The sequence below is a fragment of the Glandiceps talaboti genome, chromosome 22, assembly GCF_964340395.1.
Source record: "Glandiceps talaboti chromosome 22, keGlaTala1.1, whole genome shotgun sequence".
Classification (NCBI taxonomy): Eukaryota; Metazoa; Hemichordata; class Enteropneusta; family Spengelidae; genus Glandiceps; species Glandiceps talaboti.
In genome coordinates, this window is record NC_135570.1 from 3,859,138 (window position 1) to 3,885,956 (window position 26,819).

Here is a 26,819-nt window from a genome sequence, read left to right on the forward strand (position 1 = left end):
TACAAAAAAAGTACCAGGATGTCTGTGCCTGAGTCTACCAAATGTATGCACCAAGCAAAATTGAAGTAACTGCAAAAGAGAACAACTCTAAATTGTACAAGGAAACATTACAGTGTTTTTCTGGGTCTCAAAGACATTTTTTCTTCTTGTTTTTTCAAGCTCAAATTATAGAACATTAACACCTTGAATTGCACAATGCTTCCTCTCAAACAGACCTTTCCAAATAAAAGTACTCTGTGAACAGCGGTGTATAAGCCAGAACACAACACATAATGAGGCTGGCAGCTAAAATGTAAAACTGTTCTTTCACAGTATGCAGTATTTATTAGTTTAAGAAGTTGCATGTCCATATCTGAACACAATCATTTAACACTTTGCATAACTGTCGTATTATGTCCCTAGAGGGTGCCATGTCCCTAGAGGGGACCATTTATTGGAAATTCTATGTTACATATGCTTAGTAGTCAAGTTTGTTTAAATTTTGTCAGACATGAACTTTTTTGGAACAGAAATTGTGTAAACTTTTCAATGAGAAATTGTGGTGGGAATATCTGAGACTGAAAGGGATATTTAGATTTTTTCAACCAAAATTCAAATCTACGACAAATGTACATGTAGTAGACTATGGAATATAAAATAGTACTACTGGACAACTATCAATACCAGCTGCAACCAGTTTCAATCAATTTAGACCAGTTTCAACCAGTTAAGACTGGTTTTCAACCAGTATAAACTGGTTTGATGTTCATGAGTGTCTACAACATTGTAATCCTAATTTACTACATTCTTAACAGGCTTCAATGAAATTTCTCAAATCATTTTGAAATTTGGTGCATTTTTTAGCACCCAGTTTACTATTATACAATGAATATTAAAATCTACATTGTAGAACTTGCAGTTATCACCTGTTCATCCTTCAACAGGGTGATATATTTGTTCAAAAAAATGTTATAACTATAACAACACTTAGTAATCCTTATGAGGTACACTTACACAGACAACAAGGCATTTTGTCATCAAAATTGACAGAAATATCAACGCCAAGTGGTGACACTGAAATACACCTGAACTCATGCAACACCAGAGTAGGATTGTCGGCGGTAAAATGTTCATTCATTTAAAGCATGCAGCCATATTGGCTACAAATAGATGACATCACTTCCTGTATGAATTATGCAAATGTATTATGATTATATGCATATTAATAAATTATGATAATTTATTCAAATGCATTCTAATTATATATATCATGTCAAATTTCAAGTATTATCATTTTCATATGCGAACACCGTTTGATAATAACAATATTTTGTCTTAAATGCTGATTTGATTTAAAACAATTCCATAAACATATGTGATTACATTGCATACGCATTAGGTGTGTGTGTGTTTTCTATTTGCAACGTGATTACACTGTAGTATGCAAAGTAGGTGTGTGCTTCCTTTTTGCAAATTTGATAGATACGGCCTATGTACAAAGTAATTAAATTACGTTAAATATGGAAATGTCCTGTGATATATCATATCATTTCATATGCAAATTTATGTAATAATTTATGCATAACATGTGTTTTCTAAATATAGGAAACACATAATATATAAATCTATTGTGATTTTCATATCATTACATGCAATTGTGTATTACCGTACAACTAATTCATATGCAAATGTTGGACACGATTTTATTGCATTATGCAAATCTGAGATTAGTACTGCATAATACGAATATTTGCATTGTGATTACATATTTATTTCGCAAGTATGTAGCTGATTGCTGTTTGTAAGAAAGTTCATCAAAAGCCCATCATACTTGATATAATTAATAAATCAAGCAATCATTGACAGATCTGTTCTCATCAGTATGTGCAGCACTTTCTTTGCATTGCAAAAGTTCAAAAATCTGATCACGTTTGTTTTTTAAAGTCGTATGTGACTTTGACATAAACTGTTTAAAATTTTTCTCTCATTTTGCTCAAGAAAACTCCACCTTCTTCTCAGTTCAAATTAGGGGGAAAAAGAGGGGGTCACCATACAAATTTTCGACACAGAGGTTAATATGATATTGAAAGCCATTTTAGAATCCAATATGGCTACCGATAAAACCTGGTTGACTCCCTTGAAAACAAGACAGTGAAACCCCAAATTCTTTTTTAAAATGAGGAACAAGCCTTCAGTTTGCAATGGGTGGAGAGATTTTAAGAACGTTCAGGTCAATAGGTCTCCGAGGCACATTCTACCCTAAATTTGAATACGTTTTGCATGTAATTTTATCACTTAGTAAGTTAGTCCGATTTGCATTAATCATATATTAAATCTGTAATTATGTATCCACAATATTTTTTATCAATAATTAGATTAAAATCTAAATGCATATGATTTCACATGATTTATATTCAAGTTAAGTGTGTAAGAATGGGATATTCTGATCATCGAAAGGTACAACATGTGTATATTTTACATCATGTTTCATAATCAGGAAACCTGAATATTTTGCACAAAAAATTGGAATTATTCAATATATTCTAATGTTGCATACGTTTGATCTATACATATATACCTAACACTGACTGCTTGGGTTGTGACAAATATAGAAAGAAAGAAAACTTAGTGTTTCATGTGTACTAGAGATCAATAATCTACAATTTCCAATCTATTTCCAGAAAAATTTTCCTAATGTCTTGCATGAGAGCTGAAATGGAAAGATATTATCACATCAATAGAATGAGGGGACAGTTTTGACACTTGCAAGGCCAATGTTCTGCACAACACAATATACCATATTCTAGTTATAGGAAAAACAAATGATTTCATAATTTGACCACATAGCAAGCTATTTTGAAGCCATAAAGTAAGGGTCAGAATAGTTGAGTATTGTAGCATAAAGACAGCAGGTATGTAGTTGGCGTTTAGTTTTCACCCTGTTCCTATTGCACCCATAGTCTTAATTGTGAGAACCAGTAAACAAAACATGTCTAACCAGTAATGTTGGATGTCTTTCACATACATTTATTCATGGCTTCATATCTTGCCATATGATTAACAGCCATGACAAAAATTTAGACTCCAAATCTGGGGCGCCATCTTGCGAAGCTTACGTGCAAAATAGCCACAACTTTAGTAACTAGAATATGGTATATTGTTTACACTGGTAGAATTATAAAGCTTAACTCATAAACAAAACTGTTGCATTAAATTCTTTCTCATGGATTTTTTCTCAAGTTGCTACAGTGAAAATTGATTGAGCTGCAAAAATGAAATGGAACAAGTGTTTTTATAAAGTACAGATAAATATGATTCAGGAGAACCACACATCAAAACATTCGTAGTCAGCTGAGTCTAAAATCTACTGAAAACCAATACTGTGTCTCGCCATTTCAAACCAAAGTTTTATGAGACTATGTGTACTTGTGGTTTGTATAGTTGTTTTTGAACTCCCGTAACTGCACGAATATTTCAATATGTTTTTCTTTCGCATGTTTATCTCTAAAAATATTATTGCAGCTACTCCCTTGTTGCAGCTTTATTGATTTCCACTTACCTACTACAATATATTAGAGGACATTGAAAATACAGAACTCAAAAACTAATATTTCACAGTTTCACATACAGATAGATTTTCACAACTTTCTTTACCAGTGACCTTTGAACTTCTAGTGATCTTAGTAGTGACCTTTGACCTTAGTAATGACCCTTGACCTTTAGAATCAATTCTCGATCCCCACTCTATTAGATTCATTGAGAGTTACCATGACTTTGTCCAAGGGAATACTTTTCATATTTTTGTATTTGGTCTTGATTCACGTCGAAGCACAACTATTTTTTCTTTACGCAAAAGAAACCAGAAAGCTTTGAGCCCTTTTGTTCTTTATTACTTGATAGAAAAAACAAATTTGATAAAAAGTTAATTTTGTTTAGGATGAAAGCGAAAAGAAAAATTTGCGAAAAATAATTTCAGAACTGAAACAAGAATTCCTGGATACCAGTTTCTATGAGGGTAGCAGTTAGTTAATTTCATGGTCAACAAAATTCTTGATCTTGATCTGCATAACTTTAAAGCTGAAGGTGATGATGTTAGACATGAAAATGATAACAAATTATGTTTCTTATTTTTTTCTGTTATGTGTTCCAAACTAAATCTACTTGAATGTTGCAAACAAAACAGAACAACCATATTACGCAATATCTAAGTTGTTTGGGCACATACGTTGCCAATAAAACATAGTCAATTCCAAGAACAGATTTATGAGGTAATGCTGACTTCAAACACAGGAGTGTATGATAACAGAGGAATTTGAATCAATCTCCTAATGAGGGGTGCAAAAGTATTTTACAAATTTCAGCTGTTGTATACTTGTTTACTGAGTATGATAACAAACGTAGGACAGAACGTCGAACAGCTTGTATGACTTGGTGAAATGTGTGAGAAATGTAACTATGGTTTCATTTTTAAAGAATTCAATGTTACTTCACCTGTTCACAGAATGTGCAATAATATCAGAAAGCTAAATTACTAAGTTATGTAAAGTAAACTGACTTTCAGAATTGAATGAAATGTTAGAAAAATAATCAGTGTGAGCTCAAATAAACCTTAGATATTGCGCAAATATTCTCAATAAATACAGGCAAACCAGTCCAAAATATGATCATAGGCCGAAGGCAATATTCACAGGATACAGGGCTTCTAAATTCATGAAATTCACCAACACAAAAATGACAAAATAAACACCTTTGAGGCTGAACTATTTATATGGCAAAGTTTGTACTTTGGGACATGGCAAGCTTTTCATAGCTATCCTAATCACATAGCAGGAATAAATTGTTTCAAATATCATCAATTCTGTGCCAAAAACCTACCAAAGACTACAAATCTAAGATTTACTGGTCCCTATGTACAAATTTTGAGGACTAACGAAAAAATCTTACTTGTGATTGAAAACCTACAATGATAGCAAATTGAAGCTTTGTAATATGTACAGTTCTCCCCAATCTTCAGGAAGCACTCTACAGTCTAACATGGGCAGTTCTTTTGTTTTTATGCTGACTGTATATTTACATATTAGAACAAAGTAAACTAATTGTTTTGTAAATAATAAAAGTTAGTGTCTCTCAGCTATTGTCAGAGAAAGGGCCAGAAAAAGGTCTTGGAGGTATTTCAGAAGCAGGTGTTGCCAATGTGATTGGGCACGGTTGCCATGGCAACTTAGAAATCTCTGTCCCATCCTGTCATGTCGTCTGGTGGAGGTGGTTCGTCATCTTCTGGGTAGTCATCAAAGTTAGCGGTGTCAGTTGGGGATCTCACCTATGATAAAATGATGGAAGAAAATGTAAGATCAATGTTTGAAAATTCTTGATTATTACACTGTGGCTTCAATGATTACGAATAAATGGTGTTTATGACCTTTCAATACCTAAATTGTAATGGACACACATGGGTGCCATATGTATTTTCAGTATTATTGGCTTCAGATTCACAAGAAGTTTCCCATGGCAGCAGAATAAGAAGGAGAATACTTCATCTACGCATATAAGAATAAACACTAACTAGTTTGGGGTTTTTTTGTACTCATTTTGATTGGCAGGGTTTAGACCTTTAGATAACCTTAAAATACTAAATTTAATTTCCATGTAAAAAGTCTATAACTTAATTCCTACTTCCTGTGAAAAGGTTATATTAACTTCAGGGCATTTTGTTTTGAGTGAAGTCTTTCCAGTAGCTTTGCTTGTTTGCATGTGTACAATGAATAGAGTGGCACAAGCCCCACCGTCACCATCCTCCACTACCATCGCCATTACAGCTATCATCCCCATCCCCACATAACTACTTCATCCTGACCCTCACCCCATCCACTATCATCCAACCATGTCATTCTCTCTCATCTACAGCTAGTCTTTACTAGTATATGGGTGCCCATATTAGTATATAGTCGGTCAGTTTTACACTTAGTCCCTTTTTGTGTGCTGTTATTTTCTTTATTGCAATTTTTTAAACTTCAGTCTGTTCAACGCATTGAGACGCATGTGTAGCGTTTTCTTACAAGAAATAAAAATAATAATAATAATAATATATAGCTGTAGAATTAAAGTCAAATCCATCGGTAGAATTCATATACTTACATTTGGTATGATGGGAGGTGTTACTGTTTTCTTACGAAGACCATCCCAGTTGAAACCTTCAAACCACCTGATAATCAAGATATAAATGTTTTAAATTCCTGGTAGGGGCAAATAACTGAAAAAGTAAACTTTATGTTATTTTACACTGTATGATGGTGAGAAACTGTGTACACCTTATGATGGTGAAAAACTGTACACTGTATGCTGGTGAAAAACTTTCACCCTGATACAGCACACACACAGAGTGACACATGCACAGATGAACATATGTCATTCCTATAGCCCTATCTAGTCAAAGCCTGTTGGGGGCTACAAAAGAGCCATGACATTACTGACATTAGTTCACTCTCTTACTTGTGTTTCTGGATATCTTTAATGCCGCCTTTCTGATAGCCAAGTCGTTCTGTTGGATTGTCTCGACAAAGTCTCTTGATCATGTTAATAGCATTCCGGGTCATTTTCCGTGGAAATTCCACCATATCCATTCCCTTCAGAATGAGATTGTATGTCTTCATGGGATCAGCACCTGAGAATGGTGGACTGGTCAAAATAAAAAAACAAACACATAATAAGTATTTAGCTTTCTTGTATACAGGACAGAGAGGTTGCTAAATCCCACAATCTCAAAATAAACTGAAATCTTGGAAAACTCTTTTCATTTCCCTCAACATTTACTTGCAATACTTATAGCCAATGTCTCTATCACCTCTCATAGACTTTATTGCATAGAATGCGATGCAATGTACAGACTACCTCGATGTTTTGCTGCCATGTCTGTCTCTGTCACTTATCATAGACTTCATTGCATAGAATACTATTCACTGTACAGACTACCTGTAAGTTTTACAGTCAACTGTCTCTGACACTTATCATAGACTTCATTGCATAGAATACTATTCACTGTACAGACTACCTGTAAGTTTTACAGTCAACTGTCTCTGACACTTATCATAGACTTCATTGCATAGAATACTATTCACTGTACAGACTACCTGTAAGTTTTACAGTCAACTGTCTCTGTCACTTATCATAGACTTCATTGCATAGAATACTATTCACTCTACAGACTACCTGTAAGTTTTACAGTCAACTGTCTCTGTCACTTATCATAGACTTCATTGCATAGAATACTATTCACTGTACAGACTACCTGTAAGTTTTACAGTCAACTGTCTTTGTCACTTATCATAGACTTCATTGCATAGAATACTATTCACTCTACAGACTACCTGTAAGTTTTACAGTCAACTGTCTCTGTTACTTATCATAGACTTCATTGCATAGAATACTATTCACTGTACAGACTACCTGTAAGTTTTACAGTCAACTGTCTCTGTTACTTATCATAGACTTCATTGCATAGAATACTATTCACTGTACAGACTACCTGTAAGTTTTACAGTCAACTGTCTCTGTTACTTATCATAGACTTCATTGTATAGAATACTATTCACTGTACAGACTACCTGTAAGTTTTACAGTCAACTGTCTCTGTTACTTATCATAGACTTCATTGCATAGAATACTATTCACTGTACAGACTTGTAACCTGCAAGTTTTACAGTCAACTGTCTGTGATACTTTCACTTGATGGTACTCTCACCTTCCAGTTAGTAATTCATACATAAGAATTCCTAATGACCAGTAATCAGCTGAAAGGTCGTGACCTTTGTTAAGGATGATTTCCGGGGCAACGTATTCTGGGGTTCCACAGAAGGTCCATGTTTTGCGACCAAACCCAATCTTCTTGGCAAATCCGAAATCCACCTGTATTGTGGGGAAAAAAAAGAATTTTCCAACTACATCTGGTGGCAGATAGTATGACCATATACCATAACAATGAAAATGGTGTATACTCTAAAAAGTACTAGATGTTTATGACAATATGGTATCTGGGTTTTGCAAAATGTGTCACTGTTTTGTTTACCACTAATACAGGGAAACACATGTTCCATTTAGGTCATGTCTAACTTATAACTAATATTCAAATTAACATGTTCCAGTTTGGTCATGTATAATTAATAACAATATTCAAATAAACATGTTCGAGTTAGATCCTGTATAACTAATAACTAATACTGTGATAAAATGTTCCAGTTAGGTCCTGTGTAATTAATAACATTTAGCATTATTGTTTAGTCACAAAATCTTCAACGGAAGAGATATTTTGAGCAAACTTGAAATCTGTACTAAAATCATAAATTTGACAAAAGTATTGTTATTTCTTTGTTGCATGAATAATATATTCAGATTCTGGGCCAAAACGACAAATCAAGTATGGAAATTTGCTTGAAAGGTTTGGAGAGACATGTAAATTATTAATTTCACACATCAATAAAGCATGGATACTGTTTCCTATGACGATACTCAGAAAACTTAACACTGAAAACTTAGGGAAGAGTATGATGGAAAAAGTAAAAATACTACAACTTTCACTCACCAAAGTAGAAAGTTTATAATTTATTTTTTAAATTATCAAAAAAATGAAAGAATTTGTTTAAACTTTTGGTGGAACATGCAAAACTGCAACTTTCACTCACCAATGCAGAAAGTTTCACAAAAATTATCAAAAAAATGTAAATATTTCTACAAAATTCTGGCAGGAATTGCAAAACTTTTCCAACTCACCAATTTAGCATAGCCTCTGTTGTCTAAGAGAATATTCTCTGGCTTGAGATCTCTATATACTATTCCCTTGCTATGGAGATACGAGAGGGCTTCTAAACAGCATGCCGTGTAAAATCGGGTTGTGCTATCGTCAAAACTACCCCGGTCCCTAAGTATGGTCCATAACTCTCCACCAAGGCACACTTCAAGCAGCATGTACAAATATTTGCTGTCTTTAAAGGTTCTATAACACCTGTGAAGAAGAAAATGAGTTATTAATATACATATATTCATACACATACATGCACACAGAAATCTTACCTTGCAGATATGCAAATTAGTTATTAATATGCATGTATTCATTCATACATATACATGCACACAGATGAAATCCACAGAAACCATACCTTGCAGATATGCAAATGGGTTATTAATATGCATATATTCATACACATACATGCACAGATTAAATCCACACAGAAATCCTACCTTGTAGATTTGCAAATGAGTTATTAATATGCATGTATTCATACACATACATGCAGATTAAATCAACACAGAAATCCTACCTTGCAGATATGCAAATGAGTTCTTACTATGCATATATTCATATACATGCACACAGATTAAATCCACACAGAAATCCTACCTTGCATATGCAAATGAGTTATTGATATACATGTTCGTACATATACATACACAGAGGTTAACCGTTAAATAGTAATGATCATTGATATGCATATTTCAATTCATAAATTAGCATAAATTGTGATTTTTACCTGACTATAAATTCACATCTAGCCTCTGACATGATTCTCTTTTCTGACATTATATGTTCTTGTTGTCTGGTTTCTACTATATGTTTCTTCTTCAGCTGCTTCAATGCAAAAGTTCTAACATTGTCACCACGAATATTTACCTAAAATATACAAGAAGGAATGTATATGTTATCATGTTTCGAACTCATCTCTAAAGTTGTACTAAAGTTCTTTTTGTATGATATATTACAATTTTCCAGAAATCAATGCAGAGTGTCCGGGAATCAGAAATAACCTCATATAAATTTTTACTGTTACTTTGCTACAGTCTCAGTAATCAATTCTCAGTTAAAATCAACAACAAAAATCTGGGGTCACCACACAATGTTTTTGCATGATATTAAAAATTTAACCAAGATTATTTTACAAAGAATTCAGAAGCTGTGACCGATACATGTATATACCACAAGATCATTAGATGTTGTACTTACTAACTCTACTCTCCCAAAGCCCCCGACTCCTAGAGTGGCAACTATCTTGAGGTCTGAAATCTTAACATCTGCAAATTCAGAATCGACACTACAAGAAAGAAACATATAACAAAGTGATTACTTGCACCAGTATATGCACACACACTAAGTTGTATTTTCACTGATAGAACAAATTTGAAAACATTATCATATACCTTTGAAATGAGAAGTAATAGTTTCTTGCACATGAACTGCATGATTACATTTACAGTATGATTTTCATGGAAATTTGCTTTTTTGGAGACACAACAGAACCCTGTGCTGTGTTAGTGCCCGTGTGGATACTCATGGGTACTTGCACTTTTGCTTGCAGTGTTTTCAGCACTTTTCTTTGACTGTAGACAACACTGCAAACGCTTGTGCAAACACCCCAAGTACACCACAATTGCTCTAACACTGTCATAAACTCAATATCCTTAAATTATTACCATCTGGTTTGATTACTTCACTAATATCAAACACTGAAAATATCATTTTAAATAAATTTTGTTCTTTTCAATTTTTTTTTGTTCATCAGCTTGGTATATAATGCACAAGCAGTTAAAAGTTATTTAGCATTGAGCTTTTGATCTATCTTGGTCGAAGATCCTCATCAGAATGACAGTTACAACTGATTATGTAGATGTTAGGTAGTCTCGGTTACCCAGACTCTGTCACTGCTGGGGGCTCGCCTATGAGAACTCCCCAAGCCAGAGTCTGGGAAAAGCGTGTCCCAACTCGCCCATAAAGGAACTAGCTCCTAGAACAGTGCATGCTGGGGATACTTGAAGTCCAACATTGCAGGCTGAATGATTTAGGTACCTTCGTGACAGGTTATCACTTCTCAAGCAAGTGATACACAACAAACAGCCCCCCACCCCTCCCCCCCATTTGTTATGACTTGGAAGCAGTGTACTGTGTGACTTAATTCTGGCACGGGATAGTTGAAACGGGGTTTCCCTGGGTTGTCTCATAGAAGAGCCCCCAATGGTGATAGTCTGGGTAACCGAAACTAGATGTTAGGTAGTTCTTTGGTCTGCTTGTGCATTGTAGGTCAAATTATATATATATATATCATACAATTGTAAATTGACAGGTACACATGTTATTCTGCTAATCCAAAGGATTAAACCACTTTCACGGAAGGATTGCTGTATTTTTCAACAAGTAACAAGAAACGAAAAATTGCACAACAGCTAACTTGATGGGATGTCAATAACTACTAGACGCCACAGAGTGGATAAAAAAATAAAGGAAAAAATTCCAATTCAGTTGAATGATCCTGTCGATTCATCATATAAATCACATGAAAGGCAGCCATATGATTGATATTAGTAATTATGTATTTTTGTATAATAGTAATTTGAAAATGAAATTATTAATAAACTGGAAATTTTCTGTAATTTGCAAATTAGTAAATACAAATAGATATTCTGCCAATCACTGACTGTATCTCAAAATGGTGATGACAAATTACCTTCTGTTTAACAAATTGGGGATGAGTCAGAGCTACTGACCTCTCACCTTTAACCTTTGACACCATTACTGTAAAATTCTATTTTTAGGTATTTAGTAGTTGGGATTTTATAGTATACTTACGCATTTCTGACATTATCCCTGTCTGAGTCTCCCTTGGCACCGAGTCCGTCAACTTGACCTGCTACTTGAAGGAAGGATCTGAATATACAAGATTGAAAGTAGAATAAGATTGGTTCAATAAAATTTTTCCTCATACTTAGAGGGTCAAAAGAAAACAAGAATGTTGCATTACATGGTGACATTTTCAAATATCAATATTATCAGTTTCATTTATATGTGTTTTTATGACAGACTGAGACTGACTGACATTTTGGACAGTTTATACAGAAAAATTGAAGATGGAACAAAATTGAAAATGCTGGCCACTATGAACATAAAATGAGTCAGATCTCCAGCTTACAGATTGAGAGAGAGAGAGAGAGAGAGAGAGAGAGAGAGAGAGAGAGAGAGAGAGAGAGAGAGAGAGAGAGAGAGAGAGAGAGAGAGAGAGAGAGAGAGAGAGAGACACACACACACACACAGACAGACAGACAGACAGACAGGCTGGCAGACAGACAGACAGACAGACAGACAGACAACAGCTACCATCTAAGGCCAATAGAGGTAAAACGAGTCAGATCTCCAACATACAGATTTAGTAAGACGGACATAATACAATCATACTGACAGACAGACAGACAGACAGACAGAGATAGACAGACAGACAGATGGACAGACAGACATTGCAGATATATTGCAACATCTACCATCTCGTACAAAAGGCCAACAAAGGTAAAAACACTCAAGATTTCACAATTAGGACCTCTTTTATAAAATCTACTTTAAGATTCTCAACACATACACGGTTATAAGCTCTTTATCTCTTCGGTCACTGAATCTATTGATTACTCATTACCTACATGCCTTAATTCACTTTCTTTGCATCTTAAGAACAAAAATTCTTGGCACGTCCAGAGAGATGTTTACAGACTATTACCACAGATACACGGAATATGAATAAGTTACCACGGAAACGTAATGAGTTTATTAAAGTCTCACTTACTCTCTGTCGATAACCAAGCAGCTGACTCCTTGCCTATCAGCAGCTATGACATTGGCATTACGAACATCTTCACTAAAAGAAAGAGAAAGAGACACTTCGTATTAGTCCAAAATGGCTGATATAATTTTTTCAGCAGTTGACAATCACATCATCTCAATGTTTTGAACAAGAATTCATGTGGAAATATTATGACTAACTGTATTAAATTGTACAAGCTTTCACAGGCTGATACCAAATTATCAAATTTGGGGTAATAGAGGTGACTATGTTCTTTGCGTGATAATTTTCAATGCGAGAGATTTGTAACTTCGATTTCAACTTTGAACCTAACTGTGTTCACATTATTAATATTCATGAAGTATTTGTCAGCTGAATCTATGACCGGCTACATTATACATATTTAGTATATAACGATGCACAGTCTGTATTTTTATGGTTTTTTATCACTATACAAAAAGTCATATTTGACCATGTCACCCGAGGTAAATCTTGAGCAGAGGATGTGTAAATGTGATGAGTATGAGATGAAGTTCCACCTTTGACTTAATTTACACCCCAGTGATCTCTCCTGAGGAATGTACACAGTCAAAAGTGGTATGGCGTCTTGTACTACTGGTACCCCGGACAGAGATGGTGGTTAGGTGGGTCACAGGTAGGGTAAAGGTTGGGTACAGGTGGGTAAAGGTTGGGTACAGATGGGTAAAGGTTGGGTAAAGGTAGGGTAAAGGTGGGTAAAGGTTGGGTAAAGGTGGGTAAAGGTTGGGTACAGGTTGGGTAAAGGTGGGTAAAGGTTGGGTAAAGGTGGGTAAATAGGACTTTTCGTGAAGTGTATGGTTTCCAATATTTGAAAGAGAAGGTTGTTTTAGTCAATGTAGTTCTCTAAAATTCACAATAAAAGTTGAGTTTGCAGTATCACTAAAAACAATCTCAGTCCTTTCCTTACTGACCAGTAAGTCTCAAAAAAAGTGAGACAAATGCTCTATAAAGTGTAAGTATTTGAAATTCTGATTTATTTTGACAACTTTACTCTTTTTTTCATTAATGATATCTTCTTAGTATAGGGAAGCTTTTAAGACAAAAACTCCAAAAGTATTGAACAAGAACGACTATGTACCCATAAAGGTGTGGTAGATTTTGATGCAAATTGTCCAAATTATCATTGAGATTGGTTTTATCAATTGAATTATGTCGTGTAGTATGTTCTAATGTTTGTATCAAAGGAAACTCTAATGGAGCGTGTCAAGTCTGATATAAATCAGCTGCTAGGTGAAATTCAACAAAAAAGAGCACTTAACAGAACAGAATAATTTACAGGTTTTCTTTGTAGGTCTGCTAAACACTTATTGAAATCACTTTTGAGAAAAGTAAGGTGTCAAATAAAATAACTCCCAAAAAAATTTCAAAATCACTTTTGAGAAAAGTAAGGTGCACTAAATAACATAACTGCCAAAAAATTTCAAAATCACTTTTGAGAAAAGGATTTGCACTAAATAAAATAACGGTTAAAAAATTTCTAAATCACTTTTGAGAAAAATAATTTGTTATTCATTTCAAATTTCGTAAAGGAAAATGCAGTCAACTGTTTTTTTCATTTTCCCCAGTTACTAATAGTTTCTCAAGGGCTTAGAGTTCACCTGGTTTTTTTGCAATCACTAAGGTCACTATTTCACACAAAAAAACACAGACGTGTTCAAACATTTCTTATTGAAATAAAGAGTGAAAAAACTCAGTGACTTGAGGAGTGAAATAACTCAAAAACAAACATTAGCAAATTTTTAAAAATATTTTGATAAAAAAGTAGATTGTCAAATAGAATAACTCACAGACAGAAAATTTCAAAAATTTCAAAATTTCAAAAACGCAAAAATATGACAAGGATGTGACCTTAAAGGTCTGTGTTGCATAAGTATGAGCTCATAAAAGAAATACCAGACAAACAAACATATAAACAAATGCCTTCAATATCCTGGAATAAACAAAGTCATCATTTTGTCTTTTCTACTTACCCATGAAGTGCCTTCTCACCAAAGTAATCACCCCGTTTCAATGTTTTGACAACTTTGATATCAGTACCACCTGTACTCCTTTGGGTCACTTGGCACTGTAAACAAACATCAAACAAACATAAACATGTATAATTTTCATTTTAAACTAATATAATCATCATGTATAAGTTTGACATACCGGTAACTAAAATTAGACATGTTTATTTTGTATGTCAGAAATGCCACCTACATTTCTTCTCTTTTTTTATAAATTACTAGTTTTATCCATACAAGATTTCTTTTTTAACATTTTTTTGAACATTTCAAAGTTGTCTGCAATTTCATCATTCATCTGAATAGAATTTGTGGTAACATATGATGTCACTGTTCTTAACCGTAAAATTGTTGTTGTTGATAAATGACAGTTGAGTAATAAAGTTCGATAAAGTTCCATTTGCTATCATTTTTCTTTTGACACTATTTGAATCATAGGTATGCAAAAAGTGAAAACTCAAAGAGTGACAAATAAATTTTTGCCAATTTTAGTGATCTTTTTCTTCCGAACGTGTAGAACATTTAATTTTTTTTCCCCCTATTTTCGTTTGTCTTTTAGTTGTTTGTACCTATTTTTGTTGTATACCCATGGATGTCATTAATCTTAAAAGTAGCAGGTAAATTGGGCAAGAAGGCAGTAAAACCTATGAGAGAGACCAGTGGATATGCCTAGTAATGGATACATAGTGGTTGATTCAAGAATTAATAACCAGAAACTCCTGAAAATGTAGCCAGCAAGAAATTGTGGAGTAGGCGGTAGATTTTGCCGGCTGCCGGACCTTATCTACATCCCTGTAAACCTATCGGCATTTCTACGGTTTGGTTTCTTGAGTGTAAGTATTTATAGTCCTTGTATACTTGGTATTAGTGCCATTTATATTTCTAATTTTACTTTTAATATCCTAGATATATTAGTACTGTAGTGCCACTTTATCACTAAGTACAAATAAAAGATATCATATCATATCATATCATATCATATCATATCATATCAAGTATAAATAAAGTGAGAATGAATTTGATGATCCTTTCAGTTACTCATTATCTTGGCTAAAAAAAAAAACACTTTGAAAATGAACTTGAGTATGTCATTTCATTCATGCAGTAACGGAAATTGGATGTACCACAATAATAGATTCCCTTCTCCCTTACCTAGCAACCTCAATTACTGTTACAAACAATTTATCTTACTAATGAAACAGGTCAAAATAACAAAATATCTAACATTGAAGTTTTTATCAACTCTGGATGTGATTTAGAAGTGTTTCATTTACCAAGTGTAGATCAATGGCAAGAAAGGTAATAGTTTAAACAAAACTGAACAAGATGAACTGTCAACAGCCTAGATTCCAGGCTTTTACCCTTAACTTTCTCACAGAACAAGTACTACTTGCATTTCACTTTCACGAAGCTACTGCCAAAAATTGGGTGTGAATTCATAGTGGGTTTCAAATTTACCTCACTGTGTGAGATGACGTTGTCGTTGTAATGTCATGTGATTAGAATCAATGAGGAGATGTGCAATGACCTAAACACATTATTACCATATTCAAATTATGGTGAGCACAAAACAACACACAAAGTGATAAATTTCATGTTGGACTTTAATAGACGTATAGGAGTTGCAATGGGGACTGAGTACTCCTGCTTGCAAACGGTGTATGGGATGCAATACTGACTATATCCCTCAACATAGTCCTGCAAAAAACAATGTAACCAGCCTATTACGACTGCGCCAGTAAACTGCCTTCGCACCAATTACAAAAGAATTACATACCCAGTGATTAAATATTAGCAATGGATTTAATTTGTACTCATTTCGCATCTCTTTGATGATAGTAGTCGCTGTTAAGATCACAAAAAGTGAACTTTTCCAGTTCGAACAGTAATTTTAAACATCCTACTACACAAACGCCACAATATTTGATTGTGACATCCAATATGGCATCGTACGTAAAATGGAAGCTCTGAAATTAGGGTTGAACTTGTGATTTTGAGATTTTTAGTCATCTGAACTGGGACTTTTGAAGTCATGGCAAGGAAAAGTTACTAAATAGTTCATTTATTGCTAATATTTGACCACTGGGCATGTTAATTCTTTAGTTACCAGCATTTTTGGTAAGCCCAGGTTGTCTCTTTGCAGGACGGAGAAGGCAAGGACAATTGTCAGAATCGAGTCCCTTATCACTCTGAGCTACTGGTATTTGAAATCCTTCTCAAATGTTAGGTTTGAATGTGAAACCATTAGCATCATTCTAGGCAAGAGTTGTGAGTACTAGCTAACCTAAATCAACTACATGCATAGAATCTAGGCTATGTACTAGTAAATAAATGAAGCAAAGGCCATTAAAAAATACCATTAAAACAAGTTTGTGATTTCATTTGGATATCATGTAATTTTGATGTACATGTAACAATGACAAAGATGTCAAACTGAGTCAAACTGACCTCTCACATGACCCCTTGTCTTTCTGTAAATGCAAATTCTAAAGACTACATCCATGTTGCAAATCAGAGTCACTCAAAATACATTAATTTGGTGACAGACTGAAAAATTGATTCGCCCTCAAATCCCAGGAGTTCGTATCCTTGGAAATTACATGGAATATTGAATGGAAAAGTGTTTTTTTTTTTCATTTTGTAGCTCGATAGTTTGATTTGTATAGACAGAATGAAATCATAAACAACATACATGAATTTTGAATATTTCAATTTGCTTTCTCTCGATATTTCCCTTTTCAAAAGACATCAAATCCATTTTTCTACAAAATTCACTCAAATGACAGATTTCTAATGAAGATAACTTTTGACATATCTCAATTTGTTCAACCATATACGTGGTGGTGGAGAAAAATACATCACAGTTACTTTAAAAGGCTACAGAATCACTTATCAGCCAATCAAGTACCAGATTTTTCATGAAGATAACCTTTGACACCAGCTCAAGTTTGTCCAATCATATACGTGGAGACATTAACTTAGGCTACAGAATCCCTCATTTGCCAATCAAGTACCAGATTTCTGATGAAGATAACCTTTGACACTCAAGTTTGTCCAATCACATACGTGGAGACATTAACTTAGGCTACAGAATCCATCATTAGCCAATCAAGTACCAGATTTCTGATGAAAATAACCTTTGACACTCAAGTTTGCCCAATCACATACACAGAGACAAATCGATCACAAAAATAAGAATAGAAAACTCTATGGGAGAAAAAAAGATTGATGATTTCCTTGATCATTAAATTTCTCATTTATATTTCAACAGAATGCTTTCACATGGCAAAAGTTTGGAGAGAATTGAAGAAAATTTCTCCCCAAGGCACTTTCTATCTTAACCCTTTTGATCACTTAGGGAGAGGTACCATATGATGTATGATAATGCAGGCATGGAAAGATTACATAACAAGATATCCTTACCTTCCCTTTGTTGATAATATAGAATGTATCTCCTCTTGCTCCCTGTCTTACGATGCATTCACCATCATCATAATATGTCTAGTGTTAAAAACAAAAATATTCATGGTTAAGATAAATTTTTGCTTAAAATTTTTTTCTACATTTATTTTAATCAGTTGGTTCAAATGTGATCTTTTAGCCCATTCTCAGTCTCTCAGGTTTTTGAATTCATTATTTCCCATCAAAATACAAAATCCCAAATCGCCTAGATTCTAGGCTACCTATAATAGCTCCAAGTAGTAGTTCATACCACTTTGAAAACACAGAAGAAAACTGCTGTCGATACTACATCACTTATTTTTTACTTATTATGTCTTATTCATTTTGGTAGTCAATTCTATTTTGAACTTGCAACTTTGTACCAGAAAAGAAGTAAATAATTTTTTCCCCAATACAATCACTAAAAAACAGACAGACAGACAGACAGACAGACAGACAGACAGACAGACAGACAGACAGACAGACAAAGAAGGAAACAAACAAACAAACAAACCTCTTCTAAAATGTCAGCTGTTTTGTTCAATGACTCCTCTGGAAGCTCCTTGAATGTTGGCACACTGTAAAAAACAATGAAAATAAAAGAACATATAATTTTAGAGTCAGTTTATACGCAGTGCACTTTTCAACTTAATTCAAGTAAGTTAGAGCTTAGTCCAATTTCTCATATTTCATGTCTTTGAGATTGTACAAATCAAGATAGGTAGAAGGCACAAGTCATATTATCATATTAATATTGTAGGTCAAAGGTCAAGAAATGTACAAAAAGTATGGTGTCCCCTAGCTTAGCATTATATTTACATAATATGTCAAAGGTCAATAAAAGTACACAAAGTACAGTTTCCTATTAGTTTAGCATTATAGTTACATAATTCTGCATATCTATATCAAATTTTACATAACTAATAAATAGAGAAAAAAAACGTAAAATAAAATCAAGTCAAAATAAACATTTTTTTTATTTTTTAGAATTGATCATCAGTATGGGATTCAAGCACTCTTTGAAGAGCAAAGTCACGACAAAAAGTTCAGTTTCGTTTTTATAGAATTTCAACTGTGTATAGTGATTCATTGGTTTAAATTTTAATATTTACACAAACAAACTACCATGAGAGTATTGACCCTGCCAATGCTGGTGAACCATCAATACGAATTTGAAATTCGAGCTTTTAAGAAATAATTGGTGATGTCGTAAGAAATTTGAGTTCTGCTGTTGACTTCAAGAAATCCAACAACTGTTTAGAATTTCAGGCAGGTGATCAGCTCACGAATTATTAATGAGATACACAGGAAATCAAATCTTGTCAAGGTTCACAGCTGTTCAAATTTGTAACTTGAAGAAACAAAGTGATGTGCATATGTACCATATGATATATCACCTTTGTGCCAGGTTTGAATGAAATTGGATATCGCATGTCAGAGAAAAGATCATGTATTACGCATGCATGTATGAACAGAGCCCATTGTAATAACTCCTCCCCCCTCCCCCCATCCCCAAGGGGCTAATAAGTTTGACTTTTTCAAAATGCTTAGTAAACAAATATTTTGTCTGTTAAAAGATTAGTCCAATCCTATCTTGTTTTCTTCTCACCCTACCCCCTTTGATTTAAAACAGCAAACCCTACAGCTATAAAACAAGGTTATGTCCTACACCAATACTAAGTGGATTTCGTTGTACAGGAAACATCTCTAATTTATCTCACAAAGACAATCTTTAGAAAAAACCAAACACATTAAATGCAACTTTTTGATTTTATTTTCAAAAGACCTGATAACACACAAGGAGAAAATTGGCATCAGGGACACCTAATAGCCAAGTGAAGGAAAGGCCACAATATAGAAACTGTTCAGACAAAAAACGAATACAGACTACCCGATAAGAAAATGGTGATTAGAAATCTGCACAAAATGACAAGTTAACGAGTACTTCTTTAGTGTATTTAAAATGTATTCATTAAAGAGACTAACGATCTCTCTCGGCTATTAAGTAAATGGGGCCCCTGTTTCTTCTCAGCAGTAATTTAATTCCAGTCTGAAAAACATTTCAATTTCATGATTGGAATATTTAAGTTTTGTGATTATACATTTCGAAAAGGTATCTTATGTATTTTCAAAAAATATGTGAGATGTTTGTCAAACTAATAAATTTGGATTCAAATAAATTATCTACACAATTCATTAAAAATAAAATACACAGCTGTCAAAATCTCACGGAAGAAGGCCACATTAGGACACATACATTTCAGATTGTGAATATTTTAATGTGTAACAATTTTGTGCCCAAAATCATCAAATTTTTGCCAGATTTTTTTACAATTTGATTACGACACCAAAAAAATTTCCGATTACGTTTGACACTTTGATGAGCAAACATGAACTTACTGCTGAAAAATATAATGACAGCAAAAAATACATACTGTTTTGTCGGTAAATTTTTTAGGAGGTAATCCCCTTCTCTGGTGCTGCTGTTGTCATCTGTCCTGGTCAAGCAGCAAAATACCCGTTTGCATGCTTTGAAACAACATAGCATGATATGCTAACATCACCCTCCACTGTACCGCAACATTTAAGCTGATAGTAGCAGATTCCGTGTGTGATTAGAATTTTAATGCACTTATGTGGCCTTAGTCTCCCTAGCAATGTAGCAAATGAGATTACTACAAATGAGACATCTCTATTTAAACCCCCTGCCCATACAATGGTATAGTCTACATCTTCAGAAAATATAAACCTAACTTTGCAAAAATCAGTAAAAAATATTGGTACAAAATATCAGAATACAACAATGACAAATGAAATCTAAATTTGAAAGATGAAATCTGAATCTACCTATAGAAAATATGAATGATAAAAAATCTTATGAATATTCATATATGTAATTTGCGTATTTACACCTCTGAAATATTTTAGTTCACAAAAGAGCTTTATATAAATTATAACATCAGTATCAATGAAAGAATTAAGTGAGATTTTTCTTTTCATTTTTTTTTCAATCCCTTCAAAATTTGAGTAGTACTTACAGTCACAGCTGCAACACATTTTCTGTATTTGAAGAGTTTTATTTTGTGAGTAATAACATGCAAAATGTCACAAATACGTGAAAATAACTTACTCAGCGACATTTTTTTTGATGACACATCACCATATTTTTAAATTGTATTTAACTAATATTTGCGCTGGCATTGCATTTTTAATTCTTTCTTTTAATTTCATTTTCAATTCTTTCACTTTCATAATTTTGTTTCACACATTTTTTTTTTAAATTTGAATTTCTCTTTGCACTAATTTCTAAGTCATTTTTTTCAATCAAATCTGACAGAAAGATTAAGTACTGACATTGCAGATTATAATTTTTGATCAATTCTTTTCATTTCAACAGTGATTTTTTTTTATGACAATGAATGTTCATGGACTCTGGGTTCCTAGTTAGTAATGAAAATTTCTACTCAGAGTCAAAAAAAATCCTCTGAAACAAATCCTATTTTTTTACTTTTACGTATTTTTTCAGAAATGTCACATTTGTGTTTCAAATCTCTCTAAAACACATTCAACAATTTCTTTATGTTTATTACCTGATGTTACACAAAAATTAAATCATAATTTTTTTTCCAAATATTGTAATTTTTTTATTTTAATTTTATAAATATTTAATATAATTTTTGTGTCGTGAATTGCTACCAGCAACTTTATTTTGTAAACAGTACACATAATGTAAACAAAACCACATATTTTGAATGAATTCCAAAATATTGTAATAAATATAGTTAAAAAGTCATATTTTTATCAAATTCTGTATTCTAAACCAAACAACTAAAATCATAAATGAGCTGTGATAGATTTCTACCCACATCAAATGACCATAATCTTCTGCTTTTTGCTGTGTAATTAAAAAGTGACTATTTTTGGGACAGCAACAGCTGGCTGGTTTCTGACCTCATAATGCAGACCAGATGGGCATGAAAAATCTTTTAATAAAACTCTTTACATTAGAATATCACTTTATGGCATAACCCACCCTCACTGTCCAAGCTGTGACATCAACATTGCACAGGACAATATACACAGATAATAAAAACAGGTAGCATTCTATAGTTTACCAGGACCTACACTTTGTTTTGTATTTCTGTTACCTTTCTTGTTTCAGAGTAGTAAAATCCTTACCTTTTAAGAAGGTCAACATATTCAGCTTGTCTAATTAAACCTGTCTTCATCATTATGGCTTGGAAGCATGGTCTGTCAATAGCCCATAATTTGGTATGTGTGATAGCTGAAAACACAAAGTACAATATATGTCACTGCATTAGCTGTAAACTGGAAGGTTTTTTAAAAAAATGTTTTGTCAGGTACAAAAACTTAATCATACTCTGTAACTATATACACAATAAATCAAATCAAATAGACTTTTGGATCCAAAAGCGATCACGATGTCAACCTCTTTCTATACACTGACTATTTGCTTAACATGTACATGTCAAATTATTGATATTTTAACAACTTTCTGTGAATATATTGTGGTCATGTGATCAAAAAATGGCATTACAGTTACAAACTGGTATGATGATAGATTTAAATACTGGGCTTTTGTTCCAGATTTAAACTTGCCACTACACTACACTGACTGCTAATTAACAGATACAATGTCCTTTTATAAGTAATTGACCAATTTTTAGTGAATATATCTTTTGGTTATTTGAAGACAAAAAATGTCCTAGTTACACCTAGTGCAGGTTTATTGTAAAATATTTAGAATCATATTTTGATATCAATTTACACACAAAAAAAGTGTATTTCTGTGACATCCAGTTGAAAACAAATTCGGCCTCTTTCAAAAAGTGACAAACTATAATTTAATGCTTATAATTTTTTATGTTTTTGGAGATATATTTTGATACAAATTCATACAAAAGGGCTATTTCTAGTCATCTTCTCCAAAATAAAGTTGAAAATTCCAAAAACTTAGAATTTTGATCACATACTTTTAGCGGGAAAGTTAGTTGTCAATGGATAAAGCATGAACAGGTTATTACATCATTAGTTGAAGTAGCTGCATATGATATTGAAAACATTACAACAGGACTCCTACTTGCAATGATTTTGTACGACATTAAGCACAATATTGAGAAGTCCCTTGTTATTTTGATTAAATCATGTTTAATGAAATTGTCTGTACAGAAAAATCCTAACTTTGAAAGTAATTGCTTACAACATATTGTGTTCATCAGTCAAAACTTCATTTGGACAAACAAATTCCAAAAAGGTTTATGCTGGAATTTTTCACAATTTTTGTAGAAGAGAGTGCCTATCTTTTACTGGAAAGTGATCTGGTCTTTGTAGAATAGTTTATTGCATTTCGGGAATTGTGAGCTGAATTTACAGTGTAAGTAAATTTTCAACTAATCTAACTTATATGTTAGAACAATTAATCTATTTTGTTTACAGAATCTAAAAGTTGTATTTGACTGTTGTTGAAACATGTTTGGACACAACATCATATCTGAAGATGTACAGTTTTTTGGAAACAGAGACAGTTGCGAAGAAAATCATCAGCTGAAAAAGCGTGCCTATTTTGAATGCATTAAAAGAAAGACTGTATACACACACACACTAAAAATAGTCTACATGGACCAGATTCTACTTTGTGAAGAGCGCCCTCTTCAGGATTGAAAAAAAAAACCTTTTGTTTTTTTGTGTTGACTATGATTTCTTCTGCTGGAAAAAAACTAAATGTTTAATACTTTACCTTTCACCGTTGCTGTTCTGGTGCAATTGTAAAGAATAGCCAGTTCACCAAAGACTTTACTTCGACCCATTGTGCACAAGAATTTACCCTCTTTTGTAACTTCAACTTTACCCTCTGCAAAAAAATAAAAAGAATATGACTTGTGAGATTCTAAGTGTGTGAATGAATGTTGAAGGTCAAGTTCAGAGATAACTTAAGATATAATCAGCCTGTTTCATGTGTTCAAATGAACGTTTGATCTAGACATGCAGAAACGAAGAAGAAACTGCACATTACACATTTTAAGATAACATGATTGCATGTCTTGCTACATTTTGTCCAGGGATCTCCTCACGCTGGACGGCACCGGACGCTAGCGTCCGGGACTCAGTCTTGGCGACCACTACTCAAAGTTGCCGTCCACCACCTTCAATAGGTTACCATTCGACACCCCACACACACTCACTTTAATAATTGTACTTTCATTTTCTGCCCACATGGGCGTATCGATTTAAAAGATAATGAAGTATTAAAATGTCTTTGAGAAACGAACAATGCAGACGTGAACTGACAACAGCTGACGCTATACGTTGTACATTGATATCTCGTATACAGTGAGTACGTGTGAATTACATGGCAAACACGATGCTACAGACTTTCGACTACCATTCTTCAGCGTCATAAAAAAAGTATAACAGCCTCGTATACCTTTTATAAAGTGTTGACGTTGTGTCCGATCATTAGTTTTGTGTTCAATTTTACTCTGAAAACACTTTTAGTTAGTAGTTTGACATCGTACATCGCACGACGATGACAACATGTAATTTCCAAAATGGCGGGTGGTGACGTCACAAACTATCGCGATGTCTCATGTATCACGAGATTTCGTCTAAACGCAATGCGTATGTGTGGGTATACGCAACTTTTTAGAGCAATCGTCTTTGGATATTTAGTATGAAACAACTTTAGCTTTTCTGAGAAAACTAATCAAAAAATGTGATTTAAAAAAATCGATGTACAAAGATTGAGATTAGAGTTATAAATCTGTAGAGAAATAAAAGTTGGTTTTAACTTTTTTGTTAGCAACTTTGATCACACACCATGTACTTTGAGTGTACCATTAATTTATTCATGAATATTAATTATGCAAATTAACATGAATATTAATTAGTGTCCGGGACTACTCTCAAGCTGGGGAGAACCCTGATTTGTCTGAATGAAATAAACCATTTAAAACATACTGTAACTAGACACAGACATGCTGGTGCCAATGTATTGATGTCTGCATGGTGGCATGCTCCCTTAGTTGATTTCATTTATCGACAAAATGTCACAAGAAACTGTATTCATTCACTCTTGCTATCTTTAAAGTGTAGCATGTGCAGTTTTTATTAGTTTTATCAAACAGAGCCAGTGAACACTAACAAGAAATGGGGTGTAACTCTCTTAGGAGAAAGTTTATCATTGTAGTAAAGTTGTTTCGCGAATTGTTTGGCAGAACAAAAACAGTTTGGATCTGTTTCAAAGGCCAGGTTCAGAGTAGGATTAAAATTTACATGTTAACACAGAAGTCTAATTTACTCTACCTGTGACTCACCTAACTACCATCTCTGTCAAGGGTTAGTACGAGACGTAGTACCACTTTTGACTGTCTACAGCCCCCAGGGGAGAGATTACCTTGGGTAAATTAAGCCAAAGGTGGAACTTCATCTCATACTCACCACATTTACACATCCTCTGTTCAAGCTTTACCCCGAGTGGAAAGACAATGGTCAAATATGACTTTTCTTACAGTGAAAGCAGAACGGCAGATCTTAAGAAAAAGTTGGTCCAGAACAAAATAATGACTCTATTGAATAATTTTAGCTCAACTGATAGGGTAACACTAACATGAAAACACTGTTGTTTTCATGATGAGGCCAAGACCTGTATACAAAGTCACTGTCATTGGTCTGTCAAATTAAGTATGGTACGTATGTTATACATATCCCTACCAAAACAATAACTCAATCAATGTCCACATAGAAAAATGTTATGATATAAAAGAGTGAACGAGTAAAATACCATTTGCAATGTATTTATCATGTCAGATATTAAAATACAACAAAAATACATGTATGTCTACATTTGCATTCATGTATTTATATATATAGATATACACACCAACAATCAGACATAGATATGTAACTAACAACAATCAGAAACAAACAATAGTAGACAGACACACAATTTATAAAGCAAACAAACAGACGGACAGACGGACGGACATACGGACGGACGGACGGACGGACAGACAGACAGACAGACAGACAGACAGACAGACATACGGACAGACAGACGGACATACGGACAGACAGACGGACATACGGACAGATGGACGGACGGACAGACAGACAGACAGACAGACAGACAGACAGACAGACAGACAAACAGACGGACAGACAGACGGACATACGGACGGACGGACGGACGGACAGACAGACAGACAGACAGACAGACAGACAGACAGACAACCATACACATATAAACACACAATTCATTATAAATTGATACTTTCAAGAAGACAGTGCTAGTTTGAGGTCATTCAGTCCTTTAAAGACTGCCATCTTATTTTTAGGATGTAATTAGTAACTAGTAGAAACCACGTCATTCAAGGGTTAATACCTAAATAGCTACAATATATTACCTTACAAGTATAAATGATTATATTGCACTTACAATACATCTAAAAGTGACATCAAATTGATGACTCTACTATTAAAAGTAATACTTCTTGAAAAAAGAACTTTATTGCACATTAATCCCCAATATTGTTGCTACTAACATTTAAATTGATCTTTTATGCTCTTGATACAAAGACTACAAGTGTATGTAACATACATCACTCATCCTGTCAACACCCTGACAGACTCTCTTGTATATCCCATAATTTTGGCGTTTCAAATTTGTGAATAACCAGTTCTGACCTTTGAACTCTGAGAGTAACACTCTTTATCTAAAATTGTCAGAATGGATGAACATTTATAGACTTTT

At 33.7% G+C, this 26,819-nt stretch overlaps 1 protein-coding gene across 2 annotated transcripts in view; it reads right to left on the bottom strand.

Moving 5' to 3' along the window:
- Positions 1–1,681: 1,681 nt before the first annotated feature.
- The window catches only part of LOC144452298 (cGMP-dependent protein kinase 1-like), a 180,045-nt gene continuing 154,907 nt past the window's right edge, over positions 1,682–26,819 (bottom strand). For both annotated transcript variants that reach the window (XM_078143368.1, XM_078143367.1), the window contains exons 3-16: positions 23,808–23,921; positions 22,229–22,334; positions 18,564–18,627; positions 18,032–18,109; positions 14,576–14,670; positions 12,570–12,641; positions 11,588–11,665; positions 9,971–10,058; positions 9,501–9,640; positions 8,743–8,974; positions 7,718–7,881; positions 6,469–6,654; positions 6,115–6,181; positions 1,682–5,299 (exon numbers count right to left, since the gene is read on the bottom strand). In XM_078143368.1, the coding sequence (XP_077999494.1) occupies positions 5,201–5,299; positions 6,115–6,181; positions 6,469–6,654; positions 7,718–7,881; positions 8,743–8,974; positions 9,501–9,640; positions 9,971–10,058; positions 11,588–11,665; positions 12,570–12,641; positions 14,576–14,670; positions 18,032–18,109; positions 18,564–18,627; positions 22,229–22,334; positions 23,808–23,921 (1,583 nt within the window). In that variant the 3' untranslated portion in view covers positions 1,682–5,200. The remainder of the gene's footprint in view (positions 5,300–6,114; positions 6,182–6,468; positions 6,655–7,717; positions 7,882–8,742; positions 8,975–9,500; positions 9,641–9,970; positions 10,059–11,587; positions 11,666–12,569; positions 12,642–14,575; positions 14,671–18,031; positions 18,110–18,563; positions 18,628–22,228; positions 22,335–23,807; positions 23,922–26,819) is intronic.